Below are 20,838 nucleotides of genomic sequence, written 5' to 3'. Positions count from 1 at the left end.
AAAGATGTCTGGGTGTAAAAGTAAGCGGAAAGAAGTAGATTTCCCATGGTTGAGTGGAGGCTCTGAGATGGCACAGCAGTTTCCAAAGCTAATCTTCCCGGGGTGAGCACTGCATGATTGGAGGGAGCAGTGGTGTGTGCACAGGGTGGGGTGAGAGCTTGTCTTATCTTGCCCCTTGCTAGATTCTTAAGATAGAGATATGTTCAGAGACAGTTGAAAAAGATGGACAAGGTTCTCTGCTGCTCAGGAACAGACTGCGGAGATGAAAAGCAGAACAGAAGAGAGAGGGAAAGGTGTGTTTCTGGAAGCTTCCATCCATTCAACTAGGCCCTGCTGTGTGTGTGTGTGTGTGTGTGTGTGTGTGTGTGTGTGTGTGTGTGTGTGTGTGTACATATGTGCATGTCAGTCTGTGTGTGTGTAAAAGCAGGCTGCCTGGGAGTGCTCCTCTGGGTCCTTGAAGTGGTGTTGTTTTGGAATGTTGTCACTTGGCATGTTCTTGCCTGCTGTTTAGGCCTGTGCAGGTTGACATTTCTCAGGTGCCCATGTCACAGCTGTCCTTACTTGGAAGAAGGCTTTCCTTCTTGGAGGGAAAGATGTCTTTGAGGCTCTGTGAAGGCCCTGGGGCCTCGCTGCTGGTGGCTAGAAACCTATCTCTGCCTCACTAGCTTACCAGTAAGGAAAGGAGCTGCCTTGGAGTGACAGGGCTCTGGGAACCTGGGAGGTTGCGAAGGTGGCCCTGCAGTGGGGGTGAACTATGGCCTCTCATACCATCTGTTGTCTACTTGACCTTCCTCTGGCTTTGCTGGATAGTAACCCTCTGAGGTTGTTAATTCTGTGTCTTCCTCTACCATCAGAGGCGCTCAAAATTTGTTGATGGATCAATCTCTTTCTTTCTTTCTTTTTTTTTTTTTTTGGGGGGGGGTTGTTTCAAGACAGGGTTTCTCTGTGTAGCTTTGCGCCTTTCCTGGAACTCGCTTTGGAGACCAGGCTGGCCTCGAACTCACAGAGATCCACCTGCTTCTGCCTCCCGAGTGCTGGGATTAAAGGCGTGGGCCACCACCGCCCGGCAATCTCTTTCTTTTTTAAGATTGTTCCCTGTGATGAATAATTGTCTACTGTTTACTTACCTTCAAGTTTTTTCTTTTGGAGTCAGTAAATATTTTAGTAAATAAGTGATTGACAGTCCATATTTGGTCGATTTGGGCCCAGTTCGGTGTAGATTGATTGTCCTTCAGTATATACACATGTTAACTAATATACACTGCAGAGAGGTATTTTTGTAATATTTTAGCAAACTGCAATTACATTTAAATTGCATGTAAATTATAGATCCAGTCATCTAAAAAGTATTTTTTAATTGTAACAAGCAATGGTGTTTATTCTAATTTCATTTTAAGATGATATATATTGGCTAGAAAAAAAAAACTATATAGGAGTGAAAAGCAGGAGGTCTTGATTAGATGTGTATCGATGTAGTTAAATTTTTATTTGATTATATTGAGTGAGTTTGAAGAACTTTATGATGAAAAAATTCCCCGAAGAATTGAATGTAATCTGTGTTTAAAAATAAAGGTCTTAAAAATTGATTTTTCCTTCAAGAGCTGAATATATGAACCATGCTTTGATTCTGATTTATGACCATCAAAACTAAGTTGTAGATTCAATAGATATTTTATAATTTGTCCTCCTGTTAAACTGTGCTGTATCCACTTAGAAAATAAAGTACAAGAGGAAGGTTCATTGACTGCTAGAAACGTGCTGCCTGCCTGTGTGCTCTCTGCAGCTGGCCTTGATCACGTGATGTCCAGTGTCTGGCCTCCCTTTTGTTCCCATCTTGCATCTCTCCTTTATTCTGCCTCTTTCCAGGGAAATCTCTTTTCCTTCTTTGGTATTGTCTTGAAGAGAAAAGGGCTCCATCCAGGCCCACAGGAGCTGACCTACAGGGTTGTCCGTTGCTTCTCTTTTCTTTTGCTTGATTTGCTGAGGTACCTATCAGTGTTACATCAGATGGTGTTCTGTTGAAAGCCCTGCAAAACATCCAGTGGAGAAGTATACATGACTGTATCTACCCCAAGGTCAGATGTGAAGTTCTGTGTCTGCTTTCATCCTAGTAGCAGTAAGAGAAATGGGACCATCTTGAGAGTTAAGTATGTCTGTCTTTGGCAGATGAAACCAACTGTCCCTTTTAATATATGTTTAAGTCATGCAAAATATATGTATTTTTATCATATCAATTTAATTACATAATACTATGGCTTTTCATCAGAACAAGCTTATGTGCAACTTATAAAATATATTCCCGTAGCTATTGAGAAGAACAGTTGCTGGACTGCCAGGTGTATTATTTTGGGATTGATTATGCATTGCAACAGTTGTAAATTCTTTAAAATGTGGTATTTAGGAGTCATTTTTATAGACTGATCAACTTCCCTTTTAGCATATTTGAATGTCTCTCTGAAATGACTGTTTGTATTCAGGTTCACCCCCAGAAACGTAGCAGTCCAGGCATAAGAGAAACTCCAGCGAAGGGATGATGGATTTTGGGAAGATTCATGCTCTGGTCTTTTTAGTGTTGGAATCTTTCTTTTTTCCTCAGCGTTTCCAGCCTTTCTTTAGGTTAAATTTGTTTCATTTGAGAATTGGTTTAGGAAATACCTAGCCATAGTCATGCAAGTGCATTTTAAAATGTTTACAATTGCCTATTTCCCAGCATTAAACACAAAACCACCCTTAATTCAAATGCATTTTGTTCCTGTGCACAACTATTAATGTTTCGAAGCTACTTCGAATACCAAATGTTCTGGATTAGGGTCCACATAATAATGGAGCATGCTTGTTTTGGTTCTTCACAGAGCTTTGTTGTAAGAGCTTAAAATAAGACTGCAGCTGATTTGTGTGACGCACGATAACTGTTTATTTAATGTAAGTGCACCCTGGATCTCTCCTCTCTGATCAGCCTGAGGAATTTGCATGCTGCATAGCAGCCATCTTCTTTTATACTTTATTAAATATCTGTCAATTATAAATATCAAGGTTTTACATTAATGTCAAGATAGTACATCAAAAATTCATGGAATATGTGACTTTTTCCAAGGGTATTTAATACTTAATGCATTTGTGTCATTTTTCTTTTCAGAGATATTGACAGGTTTTATTAAGTGTTTGTTAGGGAGATTTCATTTTTATCAAGGGACTATAAAGAGAAGCTGCATGCTAAATCAATTTTAAAAGCCAGAATATCATTCATTTTTCCATCTTCAAACACTTATAATCCATAGATTTTATTTAAATTTCTTCTTGGTTTATTTTTGTTTTATGTGAGTGATAGTTCATGACAGAACTTTAATAAGGATCAACTATGCTGACTGTAGTGGTTTTTAATTTCCTTAAGCATCACTACCAGACCCATGCAATATGGTAAATTCTTCAAAATGTCATACTTACATATTTAGCAATATTGCTCCTTTTTATTGAGGCCAAACAAACAATTTTAGATATTAATCTTCCCCAAACATAGTGATTATTTTGTACTAGGCACAATATTGCTGTTTCTCAAGGAGGATGCCTCCTTTGGATAGAAAAGGGAGTTGAGTGAGTGCTTTAGAGGGTCACCTACCAGGCTTTGCATTCAGATTCTAGAATTATTTTATTTTCACTGTTTTTTTTTTTTTTTTTTTTTTTTTTTTTGGTAGAGGTAGAGTTTCATATATAGTCCAGGTTGGCCTCTGTTTCCCAAGTAATTGGGACGACAGGGATGTACCACCAACCCTGGCTTTAGAAAGTGAGCCTGGCGCTCCCTGTCTGATCACAGCAGTGCCAGTTGTTTATTTCCCCAAACCTCAAGTATTCATTATGCTCAAGAACGAAAAACCGTTGATTACATATGATTCGAAAGAAAACCTACGTCTAGTTTCAGAAGCTGTTTACTAGGGTGTGGGGTGGAGCAGTGAGTGAGTCATTAGGGATCCAGGTGGTTCCTGTTGGGCCCCTGCCTTGGAGGCCTGGTGGTTCTTGTGTTCATTTGAGGATACTCTGTACCCCATCTCACATGGATCTTTATCTGGGAAATTAGAGCCACTAAAATCAATTGGCCACCAAGAGTGAGGTTCCTCTTTCAACTGGCTGGAGGATCTTTAAAATGCTGGGAAAACTGTCAGGGTGAAGATAGGCTTGTGGTAGTTTACTCCCAGAAGGGAGCCGAGGATTCTTGCCATGTACTAGGAGGTTGAATATTTTCATGGGACAACATTTTAAAAGCTTTCAGTTCACTTCAGATTAATTTTAGACAACAGTGAAAGTGATTTATTAAAAAAAAAAACCTTCAATTTAGGTATTAAATGAAATTTTTTTGGAATCAACATTTGTCTTTGTTCATTTTTTTCAAAATAAGGGAAGCTATTTATTTTCAACATTAAATATTAAACATTAAGCCGGGCGGTGGTGGCGCACGCCTTTAATCCCAGCACTTGGGAGGCAGAGCCAGGCGGATCTCTGTGAGTTCGAGGCCAGCCTGGGTTACCAAGTGAGTTCCAGGAAAGGTGCAAAGCTACACAGAGAAACCCTGTCTCGAAAAACCAAAAAAAAAAAAAAAAAAAATTAAACATTAAATTAAAAAATCATAGTTGAATTATTTTTATATTGAATACCCAGAGATCCTTGAGGAGTACTGTGTAAACATGATTAGATGATTAGGTATGGGTTTTGTTTTTGATTTTGGTTTTTTAGAAACATGATTTTATTCAAATGACCTGAAACCCCTGTGGGCTACCACAGTGTTGCTGTAGTGTTGTTGGTAGGGATTGCACGCACTCTTCCATGCCGCCAATAGATGGCGCTGGCGTCACAGTAGTGAGAGCCCTGCAGAGGAGGGAGCCACTGGCCACCTCAGTGCCACATTTTGCTTCACTCTAACTGTTAGGTTCGTGTGTCAGTGCAGACTGGCTTTTATACTAGAATCTTGTGTGCTAACATACCCTGGTTTTTGAGAACAACTATTTCTAATGGCTTCTGAAAATATTATATAACCACAGAGAAAAAGAACAGTCAACTTCTATCTGAAAGTGCACTTACACATTTTTATTGAGGTTTTATTTGTACTGATTTCTATTAGGACTGTTAGGTCATGTGGGATATATGTAAACTGCTAGAAGGAGCATGTTTGCACTAACCATCTACCTCTTGGCCCTGGAGTGGTCATTCATGTTCCTGAGGAATCCAAGCCTGTCTGAAGATACTCAACTGTTGGTAGAGTCTTCAAGTCCTTTTGAAAACTGAAAATTGTCATCCTTTTTCCTACTTAATATCAGACTTTTGAGGAGGAGAGTGTTAAAATTTGAGTATTAAGAGATTTCACATAGGAATTTACCAACTTCAAAAAGGCTGTAGTAAATGCCATAGTTGAAGTGAATTAAAATATTTTTTAAAAATAACATGTCCCCATCTTTTAGACTTTGAAAAGAGACATCTGGGCTGTGCAGAGTTCTCAGTAATACGATACTGTGAAATTTCATTTTATTACAAGAGAAAGGAAAATTTATCAATAAGATCCATTTTCTTTACTATTTTGAAGTTTTTCTGTTAATTCTTACTAGGTTAGTTTTGGGAGGAGAGAGGGTTTTATGCTGATTTGTATGTTTAAAGGAAAACCTGGGCTCTGTCTTGGCTAAATTTTATGATTAAGAGGAAGACATAGCCCATGCCTTCAGAGCACAGCATACACTTACTTGTCTCTGGAACAGACGTGCCCTATTACTGACCTTCCCAGGGTCAGCATTTCCTGACTCAGACTGGAAATGTCATGTGATAGACTGTTTTGTGTGTTGTCTTAAAGTCTCATTTGATTCCACATTGATAGTACAGATCTTCATTGTGTCTCGTTTTCTTTGTGTTGAGTTCTAGCTGTAGCACGGGCAGCTCTTGCATTCTTGATTCTCCACCTTAGCCTCTCAAGTGCTGGTGTTTACAGGTGTGTACTGCTACACCTGACTCAATGTGCATCTTAAAGGGTGTTTTTACATTTGACTTTTCTTCCAAAGTGTTAAAATGAGGCTAAGAAGAGGGAAGAAGCAGGCACCTGGGAGCTAACACCCAATTGGCCGCCTTTTGTAATATATAATTTGCCTAAGATTGTGCACTGAGCACTAGCTTTTGTTTTCTAATTGATTTACGGTTTGAGCCACTTTTACCTCATCCCCTACTGCCCTACACACGGTGCCAGCAAGCACATTACAGAGAGCGGTGATGAATTACAGTGCAATTGTGGTGCCAGTACCTGGAGTCGGAGTTTGTGCTGCACAGAGCCACATCAACAGGCGGAAGGATCGGCTCCGGCAGAATCTTGTCTCTAGCTCAGAAGCCACCATTTGTTCATCTGAGCACTGCTGCAGTCTGTCTGTCCGACTGTAATTGAAAGTAAAGATTAAACCACGCTGCTACAGCTTCTAATTTCTTAATTGAGACAAAGTTTTAAGTGCTCAAAGGTCTAAAGAGGAGGGACTTGTGAAGAAGGAATTTGAAACTACAAGATTTTCTCCTGTGTATGACATTTTGGATATTTTATTAAATGTTCTTTTGTCTAGAAAAAGAATAATTTAAAATAATGCTGGTCTGTTTTACCTTTATCTTACTTGTAAGATTCACTTCATTCTCATGAGACTTGGCTTGATTTCCTATGTTTGATCCACATTTACTGTGTAAATAATTCATTTGCACGTAAGTCGATTGTCATCAAGAGATATAAGTTAGAGAGTGTGAAAGAAACTCCAGCACACTATAGGGCCTATAAATGTTGCTTTTTGTGACATACAAAGAGATTAAAATCTAGTCATAGGGCGTGAGACCCCAAGATAGACAAGGCCTCACTCCTGGCTTTGCAGACTCGGGCATTCCCTTCAGAGCTGGTGCTCATAGCAGTGGGTGTGTCTGCTTTGTGAAGGCAGTCCACCTTAAACTGTTTTGTGTGGTGTCTGTGGGTTCCGGATCGAAGTATGAAGGAGCAGATTTATGGCGGCCGCTGGGCACAACAAATTAAGTTGACAGTGATGTATGAGGGCACAATAGCACGCTGATCCCTCAGTCACGCTGCTGGACGCCTCCTGCTTCCTTTGGCTCTTGTTAGGGTCTGTTAGCAGCTAAATAATGAGATTCTGTTGACTGATTTCTGTTTTCCCTTTTTCTCTTCTCACCTCTGCTTCCTAAAACCACTCATTCCCAGACCCATCCTCATGCCAACAAACTGCCCTTGAAGGATTCTTTCACTTACGAGGACTACAGGTTGGTGTAAGGGGCACTGTGTTGAGGGTGGTTTCTGAGAAATGCAGGATCTGGAGGTGAAGGAAGCTCATCAGCCAGCAACCTGCTGCGACCATGACTGTGCCTTGCTGAAATAGGGCGGTCCCAGAAGCCACAGTGAGCAGCTTTGAGAAGCACTAGCATTTTGACAGCCACTTAGAAACTACTGTGACCCTGTAATGCTAGTAGCTTGGTGGAAGTAGCCACAGGGCGTTTGAACTTAACATTAGTGTTAAGTATTGCTAAAGGAGTTTTTTCTTTTTGAGTAGATCATGTTAGTGGGAAGTGGGGATTCTTTTTGCACAAAAAGGTAATGCACTACACAATGTAATAAAAGTGTCATGTCCTACATCTCATACACACCTTAGAGAGGAGAGACAGCATCCACTTGACAGTGAGGCTTAAAACAGGGTAGAGTCAGCATTTGGGTGAGAAGGGGAGCTGCCTATGGGGACCTTTCATCACCTTGCTGCTAAGGGCTGAGACCTCTGCTGCTTCTGCTTCCTTTTAGCACTCTTCCTTACATAGACTTCATTTCCTGCCCCTCCTTCCCTCAATCCTGGATTTAGTTCTAAATGGTACACAAAAGACTGAAAACTGTGAACTATTCCATAACTCCAACTATCTGGTTGCGTGCATTCTCGTGCAGGCGACTTTAGTTGGCTCACTCTTAATCCTCTTACTTTCTTTCTGTTACAGGTGGGCAGTCTCTTCAGTTATGACGAGACAAAACCAAATTCCCACAGAGGACGGCTCCCGGGTGACCTTGGCCCTGATTCCTTTATGGGACATGTGCAATCACACCAACGGCCTGGTAAAGATCTCCTGGGGTTGAGTCTGGAGAGGCCGCTGAGCTTCTGGGTGGATGTTCTACTCAGCTGCCTGTTCCCCTTGCCAGCTCCCACCAGGCGGAAAAGCAGAAGCAAACCCTGCTGCTTCCTGCCTCCCTCTAGTGCAGCTGGGTGTCCTCTTCACACTGAAAACTGAAGAGGCCAGGCTTAGGCCTTGGAGAAGCAGCAGCAGCTGCACTTGTGTGCGCCGAGGCACAGCCCTAGCTCACTCTCTTGTCTTACTGGACCATGGACTGAACGGACACACCACTCTGCTATTTTAGTCCCTTACAAGTATGGGTTTATTGAAGGAGACTTCGTCTTTCGGGCTTTCTCTCTTATGGCCCTTTCTTTTTGTTCTCTGCTGACTCCCCTTGCCCCGCTCTGTTCCTCACCCTCTGATTGACCTGCTTTGTTCAGGAGCCCATGTGTGGGGAGGTTTGTGTGGTAGGTTCTGGGCACGCGTGCAGGGCTGCGAGAGCGACAGGACGCATCTTCCTGTGCTGATTCTGTGGAGGAGGGGGCAGGTCCTGCTCCTCCGCGTTCTTGGGTTCCAGGCAGTGTGAGGCTGAAGCTTTCCCTGTGCTGAGGACTTCCTGGTCCTCACAGGTGGGGGGTGACAAAACCCAGATCATTCTGAAGTCCTCAACACTGCTAGTCTGCAGGGTGAGTTGGGTTTGATTCCTGCTTCTCAGTGCCAGCTTGCTTTGTTATTATTAGCCATATTATAAATAGATTAGAGAAATGCTGAAAATGATTATTTCACATCTATACAGCGGCCAGAGCACATGCGCTCTGCACCAAGCACTCAAGACAGACTGTCCTGCTAATTCTGGTAGTCTTTCAAATCTTAATATTTAAATTGTAGCAAGGAAGAAGAATTACACTTTTATAATTACATTTTTGTCTTAATTTAGATATGCTTAATTTAATTAGCAGGACTAAGAAGTAGCATGTTTTACAGTTTTCATTAATGAATACAATTTTACATTCTTTGTCCTTTTTTTTCTCCTTTAGAGATATTTTTAAATGGATGATAAGCTTGGAATTAAACAAAATTTTAAGTAGCTTTAAGTATCTGACCTTTGTATTTTCTTTTTCCCTCTTTTATATGAACTGGATCACTGTTTCCCAAACTCTGTTGATCATTAAAGTTTATTTTCATTTCCAATGTTAAAAAATCAAAAAGAATTACACAACACAGAGGTTTTTGGTAAAGGAAGCCATTCTTCCCCCAGGGTCCCAGTCTCCTCTGGTTTACTAGCTACACAGAAGGGCTACAGCTCAGGGCTCCGCCTTCCTGTCCTCTGACATGTTTGTAGGTGCGCTGACTTGGGCGTTGGTGTTCTTTCCCTGCCAGCATGATAAAGCTGTGCACTCTTGAGAACAGAGGGCTCTTGGCATCTCTTCTCTAATGGACTGTGTGGTTGTGATTGACCATGGCGCTCTGCTGACCCTCGGGAGGTTTGTTCCTTGCCCCGCACACCTAACTCAACACCTTGGTTGATTTGTTTCCTTTGTTATAAGGTTTCATGGGACATTGAGTGCGGCTGGATTTAGGGAATGGGGTTTTCAAACTGTAAAACTGTGTATCATCTGTGACCAGTTAGCTGCTCTTTAAAGTGAAAAGCTTGAATTCAAGCTTGTGTTCCCCCGTGTTTGTATTGATTCTCCTTGTATTGTTAGGACGCCAGCCTCACAGGGGAAAGAAAGGTGTACTGACCAGTGCTGTCTGCTTGGAACACGTCCCGAACCCTAGGGAAGGCAGGAACAGTGCTGCCTAGGATTTTGGAGAATGCGAGTGAAGTCCTTTGCCACCTGGAGAAGCAGGTTTTAAGAGGTCACAAGGCCCAGCCCTAAGTTATAGAAAATAAGTCCTATGTGGGGATGGAGGCCAGAAGTCAAGGTTGCAGGGCTTCCTCTTGTATTTTTGAGACAAGGTCTCCCACATAAAACCTGGAACTTGCTGCCTTAGCTAGGCTGTCTAGGAGGTTGCCTGACCCCCACCCCCCACCCACTGTGGTGATGTTAAAGCGGCACACCACTCTGCTTGGGCTCATTTGTTTAAGTTAATGTGGATGCTAGAGATCCGATCCAGTTTCTTATGCTTGCACAGCAAGTGTTTGAACTACTGAGCCGTTTCCCTCATCTTGGAAATGCGTATCTGTAAATCTTGCCTGATCTGTCTAAAATGAACAGAATTGACAAAATTCCTTTCTTGAAGCCGTTCTGTTTACCTGAGAAGGATTCTGCTAAGTGGTGTTTGCAGGGCATGGTGTGTGTGAGTGTACATATATGACTGTCGGTCAGTGTGGTAAAACAGTTTCAGGGCCCTTCTGTTTAGCTGTTGAAGATGTTTAGATTCCAAACTTAGAGCAGAAGCCCAGTTTTCATAACCATCCATGTACAGGTCTCATCTGTACTACCTCTGGCTTCTTGCTGCCCCTAACACCATTACAACCCACCTCAGAACCTTCGTGCTTGCTGCTGCTCCTGCCCAGAACATTCCTCAGATGCTAATGAGACTCAAAGTTATTGTCAAGGGAGGCCACCCTGAGTATTCTTTGTAAGCTACACATCACCTTTGTCACATAAGCCCCCTTCTTGTCCTCTGTGCATTTCCTGCATTGCCCATGCACTACGGTCCCATCTTTTTTTTTTTTTTTTTTTTTAAAAAAAACAGTCTTTTGTAGCCTGAACTAGTCTTGAACTTGCTGTGTGGCCGTGACCTTGTGCTCCTTTGTCTGAGGGAATCACAGGTGCTCTATGGCCGCCTCCACCCATTGTTTTGGGGATCCATTAAGGCAGGGTTTTTTGTTTTTGTTTTTGTTTTTTTCTTTTTTCATTTCTTCATCTTTTGGAGGGGAGGTCTGTCATATTCTAGTATTTGGTTCTTTGAACTCACCAGCATACACACTCTGGCCTAGGACAAAACAGCAGGACACACGGACACAGCTGTGATCTGTTTGAATTTTTCACTGTCTTTTCCAAGTTGAATCAACAAGTATGCATTACATCATTCTTTCTTCATAAACAATGCAAGTAATAGATACACAGTAGGAAGAAATTGAAGAAAGATTGAACTGGTCATATCCTCAGTATGCTTAAGTGAGTAATCGTGTCACAGTCTTCCTCCTTTGATGCTACGTAGGTGAGTCTTTGATTCTCCAGGATGAGTGAAGGGGACCAAAAGGAACCAGACAAGTTTACCCAGTCTAGGAGGTTGGCAGTGTTCAGGGATGGGGCATCAAAATTCACTGTTTACCACACTGGGGGCCTTGTCCCTCAAGGCAGTCTTTTCAAAGGCAGTATCAGGCATTAGGGACTATCCATCAAGCACTGGGGACTCTGATTTGAAGAGCACTCCTGGTCTCCTGGAGGATTGAGGAGGCAAGTATGTAGATATATGTGGTGGCAGCTGGAGAGGGGAGGTGAAGGGAGGTGAAATGGGGAAGGTGCCCCGGAGAGAAGACAGGTTTCACGGTCTCAAAGCAGAGCAGGAGTTAAAGGCAGCTTCTCGCAAGAGGGAACAGGACAGTGGCCTATATGGTAGAAAACACTGTGTTCTGAGGCCTCCTGGGAACTTGGCATTGTTCAGAGTCACTATGTGGTCAGCAGAAGAACTATGGTACAGGAGCTTGTACTACTCAGAAGGGCTTTGCAGATGCTGATAAAGCAAGGGTAAGAGCTGTAGTCGCCAGGGGAAACTGAATAAAAGATTCAAAAGGTGATTAAGAGTTCCTGGGCAGTTAAAAGTACAAGACAGGTGTACCTGGAAGAGACTTTTCTGTACTGTCTGTACCCTATGGGCTTAGAAACGCTCACATTTGTATCTCTTAGCGGAAAGAGAGGAAATAATAACTTTTTACTTTGCCTTTGCTTACCTGAGAGTCTTGGGTGACTTTGTAATTACAGAGGAAAATGTGTCTGTAATGTAGAAGCAACCCCTTTTCTTGTCCTCTTCATTCTTAGCAGGTGAAAGAGTCCAGGGCCTTATGCAGTGCTCCACCACTGAACTAGACTGCCCCCCCCCCCCACATTGATGTCTCACTACAAGTTATATAAAAGTAACACTTCTAAGTAAATACACATACCCCAGAGCACCTCCCCTCCCTACTCTGTGTGTGAGCCTGCGACTTTTGTCATCTGTGGAGACCTTTCTCAGGGCTCAGAGGCAGCGGTTTTATAGTAATGTGTTTGGTGGAGGCCTAGAAGTGGTGCACAGTGGTCCAGACCTACAGTCTCTCGAGTGTCCATGGAAGTGAGACATCCTCACCAGCTCTTTGCTGGGCCCCTGAAAGTCTCTGCTGCCTTGGTGCGGTGGGGAGGGGCTTGGACCTGCCTAGGCTCAGTGTGCCAGGCTCTGCTGACTCCCCATGGGAGACCTTGATTTGGGGGATGTGGGGACGTGGGGTGGCTTGGGAGGGAGGGCTGGGGGGTGGGAGGAGAGAGGAGATGGGATCTGTGAATGGTATGTAGAGTGAGTAGAAAATTTCTTAATAAAGAACAATGAAAAAAAAGAAAGTCTCTGCTGTCCCTGTAAGCACCTCTAGACCCCTTTGTTCTGAGGGGTGCTTGCCTTCTCACCCTGTCTTTCTCTCCTGTCTAGATCACGACTGGCTATAACCTGGAAGATGACCGCTGTGAGTGTGTGGCCCTGCAGGACTTTCAAGCTGGAGATCAGGTGGGTTTCAGCATTTTGTCACTAGCTGTGAGCCAACCTGTGGGCACGGAGTGGTGGCTTTGGTCATCTTAAGAGGTATTGGGCGAGAAACTGTGTCTCGAAAAACCAAAAAAAAAAAAAAAAGGTATTGGGCATAGGGAGGAGCTGGGACACTGATCTTAGGACTGTTTTCTGACCAAATCTTGAGAGGGAAGGATGCTTTGAGTTACGCTGTGTCCACAAGGAAAACAGTGCAGCTCCCTGTACACTTGCTCCACTATATGTGGCACTGTTAGCCCAAATAGATATTCTTTTACAATACTGAAGCAAATGTTTGGTTTCATAAGCTGCATTCCTTTATAAAGAGGTGGGATTTAGGTAGCTAAAACCTCATGTACTTTTCACTGTGATATGTACATTTTCTTATCTAATAATTTGGATGAAGGTACAGGTAAGTTTCCCAATAATTTTGAAATATGCATCTATAAATCTCTGCATTTATCAGTTGCACAAACCAGCACACAATGGAAAACCAATATAGGAACAGACACTGCCTCCTACTTAATCTGCTCTTGAGAAAAGTTCAGACCCCTCTGTTCGTGTGAACTTGCATGGGCTGTGGAAGTGGGTTTCTGACAGGAGTAAATTTAAATGCCTCTTCTAGAATGTCCCTCTGTTTCAGAAGGAAAGGAAGACATGGCGCATTCTAAAGAACAGTTTAAGAGGGGTCTGGCTGGGGTTGGATGAGAGGCTCAGCAGTCCTGGGTCAGCATCTCCATGTGCTCCCTCTCCACTGCCTAGTAGTAGACATATGTTTGGCTTGCCTCTCCTTAGATAGTTTGGGAAGTTAGAAGGGTTACACATTTTCACGTTCCACACATCGTGCTCTACGAAATGGATGTGTGGTGAAAAGTCTGTTTACTGATGGAAAATAGCATTGCTATATAGAACTAAGCCTTTGCTCTGCTCTGTTTGAAGAATACACACTAAGTTTGTTTTATGTCCTATTTTTTTTTCTTTACTGCATTTACTCAGATTTACATTTTTTATGGCACTCGGTCAAATGCAGAGTTTGTGATCCACAGTGGTTTTTTCTTTGACAATAATTCACACGACAGAGTGAAAATAAAGCTTGGAGTGAGTAAAAGTGACAGGCTCTACGCCATGAAGGCCGAGGTCTTGGCTCGTGCCGGCATCCCAACGTAAGTAGAAAAAACCATGAGTTGGCTCTTCCTGTGGTCCGTGCAGTATTTCCATTGCATAGTGTTTAATTGGTGTGTTAATAAAACTTCTCCACAGTACTGTGTCTTAATCCCTTTATCCCCATTACACAGCAAATTTAGACCTTGGAGCTGTGTGGTGATTTACCAGCGCTTCCAGATAGACATAATTGTATCGCTAGCAGCGTTCACAGCCAGTTCCGGGGAATATGGCCTGCAGTCCTCGTTAAGTTAAATAAGTGCTCTGGTATCATTAATGTCTTTCACCTTGAAAAGGCTAATGACCTGGATCAATTTGTTTTATTTAATTCTTTGCCACCATTAGTTTCTGTAATGAAGTCATGATCCTCAGTGATTCCACGAATTTCTGGCTAGATTCTTTAAAATTTTCTTGCATTTGAGGTGTGAAATGGTAAAGAAGATGAGAATTATGATTTATTAGTCCTCCAGGGAGTAGAGGAACTATTCTTAATGAAAATGGATTATCTGGACTTTTTTTATTGAACTTGTCAATATTTGATTAATGGTAAAGTGTGAACTCAACATGAATTATTGTTAATGTGTCTTAAGGACTGTGGGTGTGTTTAATTCTCTCACCATGAGCATGTGGCCCGAGAGGCAGCAGGCATGCTGGGAGGGGTGGCCAGTGCCTGGCAGGGCCTCCCCACCCACCAGCTTCATGCTTTCCAAATGCATGACTTGGTTTAGTGGGGCTCAGCTCGGCTCTCCTTGAGGACCACTGCTGTGTGTGGACCTGCACACCTTCCTCTGGAAGAGCTGTGGGGCTGACCTCAGATTCTGGTTTTTTCAGATCCAGTGTTTTTGCATTGCATTTTACTGAGCCACCCATCTCTGCCCAGCTTCTGGCTTTTCTCCGAGTATTCTGCATGACTGAAGGTAAAAATCATTTCAGATGAAAAAAAGATTTTTTTTTTTTATTAAATTGTGAAAATGTAAAACATTGTGTGTGGGTGGGGGGGTCAGATTAGAGATAAAAATCTTGAAATGGGAAGAACTTTTTGGTAGAGGGAAGTTGGCAATATTGGAGAAAACTAATCTGTTGTGCACAGGGATGGCAGAGTCCAGATATCCTGAGAGAGTAAAGAATTCTACAGACAGCAGCTGTATTAGACAGTGTTCCTGGACACAGCTAGCTGCTTATTTCAGACCCAGGAAGGATTCAATCCATGGATTGCTCACCCATTTTCATAGTGCCTTAGAACAAGTCACCAGAGCTCCTGTGCTTTTGTCCTCCATCCTAGACTGCTCCATTTGTAAGGGATGGGGCCTGCTGTCTTAATCTACCTGTGCAGAATGGCTGGACTAGACAATAAGTGAGTGACTGACTGAACAGAGAAGTGGTTTTCTAGAACAAAGCTGCCTGAGCATTCGGGAAAGTGCATGCGCTAGAGAGAAGTGGCTGTTCCTTACTGTCTAGCCTCCATCTCTTGTGGGTTCAGGGCTTGACAGGGAGCTGGATGTGCAAGAACTTAGTCCTAGAATACAGGTAGGCAATAGAGATGCTTTTGCAGACCCAGAGCGAGACAGGGTAACTGTCCCTGGAGAGCAGACACCTTCCAGAGATTCACCACCACTCACGCAGGAGCTTTTGTGAGCACAAGCTAGGATGAGCTGTGGGAGCTGTAGTTAGCAAGAGAGCGGGAGACGCTGATAACGGCAGCCCCTGCAGCTTGTGCAGTGCCTCCTGCTCAACATGGTGCTTCCTGTATTTTCATCTCCTCTGCCTTGTGAGCTGCTCTTTCCTGTGGCATTGATGCAGTCTCCAGTTCAAAGAGTCCGTATGGGAGCTTAGGCAAGGGCTTGACTTGAACAACCTTGACTCAGAACCAACTGCATTACTTCCAGAGTCCACGCACCAGACATCCCCATGTCCCTGCTAATGTGCAGGTGATAGAATTCAAGGAGCAGTTCTTGCTGGAGACAGTGTCTTTGCATGTAGGGAAGGAGGGGAGAAAGGTAGAGCAGTGTGATACTTACTCTCTAGAGTGTCCTCAGGATGGCCAGACTCAGGCCACTTTGGGAAGGAGAGTGACTTGGGAACCTCTGAGGAAGGGATGCCCGGTTTGGTCTAGGGTCAGGCCAGCAGCTGTTTGTATGTTTTGTCCCTGTCACGTGAGCTGCGTCTAGCTCTCTGCACATCTGCTGGAGAGGAAGAGTAGCCTCTGCCTCCCACTGCAGTGAGCTCAGGCTAGGAAGAGTGACAGCAGTGCCTTAGCTAGCACTGGGGAGTTCTGGGAAGAGTTTCTGCTTCTAAGGAAGCGGGTTTTTTTCTCTTTTCTTTTCTTTTTAAATCTTATCTCTAAACAAAGGTTATAAACTGACGAGTGAAGTATCTAAAACCCCGAATTTTACCATAGAACTGGATAGTCATTTTTTTTTAAGCATCAGATAACACGCATTTTTTTAAAAATCATTTTATGTCTATTGCTGTTCTTTAGTTTCTTTTCAGTCATCAGAAGACAATTTGTCATGTCAAGACAATTGATGTATTCTTTGAATTACTCCAACTAATACTAATAAAAGTTTGGTTTGCTGGCAGCTCAGCTCCTCAATTTGAATTGTAAATAGTGACAGCTGTAGGGCATTTTGCTCTGAAAGAGATACTGTCTCGCAGTTACATAAGAAGCATGGGTGTGTTCATTGAACTGAATAGGATGGGCAGGAGATAAACTGCTCAGAGCCGTTGCTAAATTCTTTCTTCTTACATATATTTTTGAAGGTGGTTGAGAGGTTGTGTTTATGTGTAATTTAAATTCCTGATAAGTGAGAGAGAGGCTCATTTTTCCTTGACTAAGATTTCTGTAGTCCATGTATTTGTTCCTTCCTGTCTTTGGCCTATTTGTTACAAGATGGGGCACATAATTACCAATTGGAAGGTCCCAGGGTGATAGTGACTCTCCTCAGTGTCTTTAAGACATTTTTCTTTTCATCTTAATTTATTTATGTATATGGATTGTTTGCATGTATGACAATGTATCGTGTGTGTGCAGTGCCCACAAAGGCTAGAAGGCAGTGTTGAATACCCTGGGACTATTGTTATAGATGGTTGTAGGCTGCTTTGTGGATGTTATGACTTGAACCTGGGACCACTGGAAGGGCAGCCAGTGCTCTTAACCCTGACCCACTCCTTCAGCTCCATCTCAGTGTCTTTTTGACCCAGTTGGCAGGACTAAGGTCGTCGCTCAGGGTCTAGAAAGAACAGTTCTACAATAGTGAGGGATGTGGCCTTACAATGTTTTCCGAAAGAGTGAACCCATCCGAAGGCCTTCAGTGTCCCTCTTGAGAGAGTGGTGGGTGGGGCACATTTGTAGCGCTGAGTCTATATACTGCTTTCAGGGAGGCCTCGTTTACCTCCTGGCCTGGAGCTCAGCTTGGTTCTGCTTGGAGAGTCTGAAAGAGGCTGGAATATGCTGGTGCTGTGGGAGAGCAAGAGGGTGGCCTGTTCAAGTGAGGGCTAAGCTGCTGCTTCCTGACTGGCTGCTGTGTGTCTCTCTTGTAGAGGAATTGAAAGAGCACTTGCTAGGGGACAGTGCCATTGACAGGATCTTCACTCTGGGGAACTCCGAGTTTCCGGTCAGCTGGGACAATGAGGTCAAACTTTGGACATTTCTGGAAGATAGAGCCTCACTTCTTTTAAAAACATATAAAACGACAATTGAGGTAATTAGATCAATGAATGAAGATCATGTTTTGTTGTATTTCTAGTCCTTAATGTATTCTGATTCTTTGCAAAATGTATATTTGACATTCTTTATTCGGTATCAGTGTTTTTCTGTTTATCATGTTTATACTTAATAGCATTGCTGATTTGTTGACATATTTTACAAATTTAGTACTTTTTTTTGGTTTTTCGAGACAGAGTTTCTCTGTGTAGCCCTGGATGTCCTGGAACTCACTCTGTAGACCAGGCTGGCTTTGAACTCAGAAATCTGCTTGCCTCTGCCTACTGTGTACTGGGATGGCATGTGCCACCACTGTCTGGCTCAAACTTAGTACTTTTATTTTTTTATTTTTATTTTACAATACTATTCAGTTCTACATAATAGCCACAGATTCCCTTGTTCTCTCCCTTCCTGCCTCCCTCCCCTTCCCCCCAGCACACCCCCCATTCCCACCTCCTCCAGATCAAGGTCTCCCCCGAGGACTGGGATCAACCTGATAGACTCAGTCCAGGCAGGTCCAGTCCCCTCCTCCCAGATTGAGCCAAGCGTCCCTGCATAATAAGTCCCAGGTTTCAAACAGCTAACTCATGCAACGAGCCCAGGACCTGGTACCACTGCCTAGACGCCTCCCAAACAGATCAAGCCAATCGACTGTCTCACCTATTCAGAGGGCCTGATCCAGTTGGGGGCCTCCAAACTTAGTACTTTTAAAAACTGCTTTTAATTCATATGATGCCACAGACATGAATTTGTATTTAGCTTAAAGAACTTTATCACCCTCCTACCCCCACCCCTCTCTCACCTTCTCTTTTTCTTTCTTTTGATCCAACATGGTACATTACTGGGGACTGAGCCTAAGGCCTTGCATGTCAACAAAAACCCCAGTCCTTCTCTACTTTCTTTCTTTTTTTTTTTTTTAAAGATTTATTTATTTATTATGTATGCAGCATGTATGACTACAGGCCAGAAGAGGGTGCCAGATCTCATTACAGATGGTAGTGAGCCACCATGTGGTTGCTGGGAATTGAACTCAGGACCTCTGGAAGACCAGTCAGTGCTCTTAACCACTGAGCCGTCTCTCCAGCCCCCCTTCTCTACTTTCAAGGCAGAGCCTCACGAAGACTGGCCCTGAACTGTGTAGCCCACCCAGTCCTAAACGTTGAACCATCCTGTCTCAGCCTCCTGACTAGCTAGGATGATAGGCTGTGCACCAGGCCTGCCTAGAAGGCTCATTTGTCTCTTAGTCTTTAATTCATGTCCTTCACCTTGGGCCCAACATGAAGGCTCCAGTCAAGGTGATTAAAGTGAGTAACGCCCTCCATTTTGTGTTGGCTCCATTTGACTTGGCCTTTGTTTTGAGAGATACAACTTACTATCTAAGAGTCACAAGTCAAATTAGTTTTGATGGGTACATCAAGTTACCACATGATCTGAATAGCTTCTAGCACCCTTAACCCCCTCAGGCTGACCTACTGCCCTTGGCAGCTTTGCTGATTTAGAGTTCTTGTCATTAATTTGGTGTCACCCCTCTCCCCCAGGAAGATAAGATTGTCTTGAAAAACCCTGACCTGTCTGTCCGTGCCACAATGGCCATCAAATTGCGCTTGGGTGAAAAGGAAATTTTGGAAAAAGCAGTGAAGAGTGCAGCCATGAACCGGGAGTACTACCGAAAACACATGGAGGAGAGGGCTCCGCTGCCCAGATATGAGGAGAGTGACCTGGGACTCTTGGAGGGCGGTGTGGGGGACTCTAGGCTCCCTCTGGTCCTGAGAAAGCTGGAGGAGGAGGCAGGTGTGCAGGAGTCTCTGAGCCTCACGGAGACTGTCAGCAAAGCCAAGGCTCCTGAGAACGGGCTCGTCAATGGGGAAAACGTGATCCCTAATGGGACCAAAGAGTCTTCAGGCAGCATGGGCGAAGACGCAAAGGAGCGGCTCTGAGACGCACTGGTTGGGAATCCAGTCAGCAGAAGTTGTGGACAGCCCACTACATCGCTGTGTTCCTTGTTAACATTTTTCTTTTCGCAGAGAGGAAATATGTTTTTGCTGCTTTATATAAAAGTGATTTTTAAGTTATTTTAAAGATCTAGCTTCCCTTTTTGATTAAGATTGCCATCTTGCTTCTGGGCTGAGCTAGTCAACAGCGACAGAGGGAGGATGAGGAGGAGGTGCCTTTGGGAGACTGTGCAGACCAGTTGTGTAGACACTTGAGTCTCTTCCTGGGGAAGAGTTGAGGTCCTCCATCAGCTGTGCTCTGCAGGCCTGCCATCCTTACTTACTCCAGAATGAAAGCTGGCTCTGCCTCCTGCTGAGGAGCCAAGGTCGGACTCTAGGTGTTCAGCAGACTGTGGGGATGAGGCACAGTGGAAAGAGCCAAGGGAGGTCTGGGAAAATCTTTTGTTTTTCCTCCTTAAAAATAATATCCCCAGTACCAAAAGACAAGGTAAGGTGGCAGCCTGATTTTTAATGGCTTAAAATGTTGATGATGATCTTAATTATATAAATACACACATATATCTAGTGATTTCTAAGGATTTGTTTTCATTTTGTGTTCTGTTTTGCTGTATTAAAAACTTGTCCTTTTCCTGAAATCAAAGTAGGACTTGTGTCCTCTTCCTTGATTTTAAATGCTGACTCTGATTTCAGAGGTGCACTGACTTCTTCCCGTGATGGCAGTGGACTCTTGCAGACACAGCCGCCACAGCTTCATGTAGTGGATTCAGGATGAGGTGGCTCCCTGGCTTTTCCAGTTTTCACAGGCTAGAGATTTTCAAAGCTACCCTTTTGAGTAAAACCCCTTATTAAAAGACAGACATGACTGGTGTTTTTGTTTGTGTTTGTTTGTTCCTTTCTTTGGAAATAGGCAGGCCCTTTGAGTCAAGCTTTTATGCAGACCGTCATGCCACATATTCTCTGACCACTTGGGGACTTTTGCCATGCCACGGCTATGTTCATCCCAGACACAGAGACTTGATGGGAACATGCCTGGACACCCAGAGGCCTGCGGCAGCCTGTCCCTTCTTAAGCTGCCGGTGGGGTCCCAGGCCACAAGGATCCCAGGCCACAGAAAGAAGAGAGAGAAGAGAAGGTTGGCTTTCAGGGGATGTGGAGGGTGGAGCAGTGTCCCTCTGGAGGAGTGGATGAGATCTGTCACCA

At 43.6% G+C, this 20,838-nt stretch overlaps 1 protein-coding gene across 1 annotated transcript in view; it reads left to right on the top strand.

Annotated features, from left to right (window-relative positions):
• The window catches only part of Setd3 (SET domain containing 3, actin histidine methyltransferase), a 69,502-nt gene extending 49,002 nt beyond the window's left edge, over positions 1-20,500 (top strand). The window contains exons 7-13 of the mRNA XM_028882095.2: positions 7,214-7,272; positions 7,990-8,104; positions 12,730-12,804; positions 13,819-13,985; positions 14,815-14,900; positions 17,524-17,684; positions 19,225-20,500. Of these exons, the coding sequence (XP_028737928.1) occupies positions 7,214-7,272; positions 7,990-8,104; positions 12,730-12,804; positions 13,819-13,985; positions 14,815-14,900; positions 17,524-17,684; positions 19,225-19,623 (1,062 nt within the window). The 3' untranslated portion in view covers positions 19,624-20,500. The remainder of the gene's footprint in view (positions 1-7,213; positions 7,273-7,989; positions 8,105-12,729; positions 12,805-13,818; positions 13,986-14,814; positions 14,901-17,523; positions 17,685-19,224) is intronic.
• Positions 20,501-20,838: the final 338 nt, after the last annotated feature.

The sequence above is a fragment of the Peromyscus leucopus genome, chromosome 14, assembly GCF_004664715.2.
Source record: "Peromyscus leucopus breed LL Stock chromosome 14, UCI_PerLeu_2.1, whole genome shotgun sequence".
Classification (NCBI taxonomy): domain Eukaryota; kingdom Metazoa; phylum Chordata; class Mammalia; order Rodentia; family Cricetidae; genus Peromyscus; species Peromyscus leucopus.
Note: the sequence above shows the minus strand (reverse complement) of the source record. Positions and strands in the feature narration are given on the sequence as shown.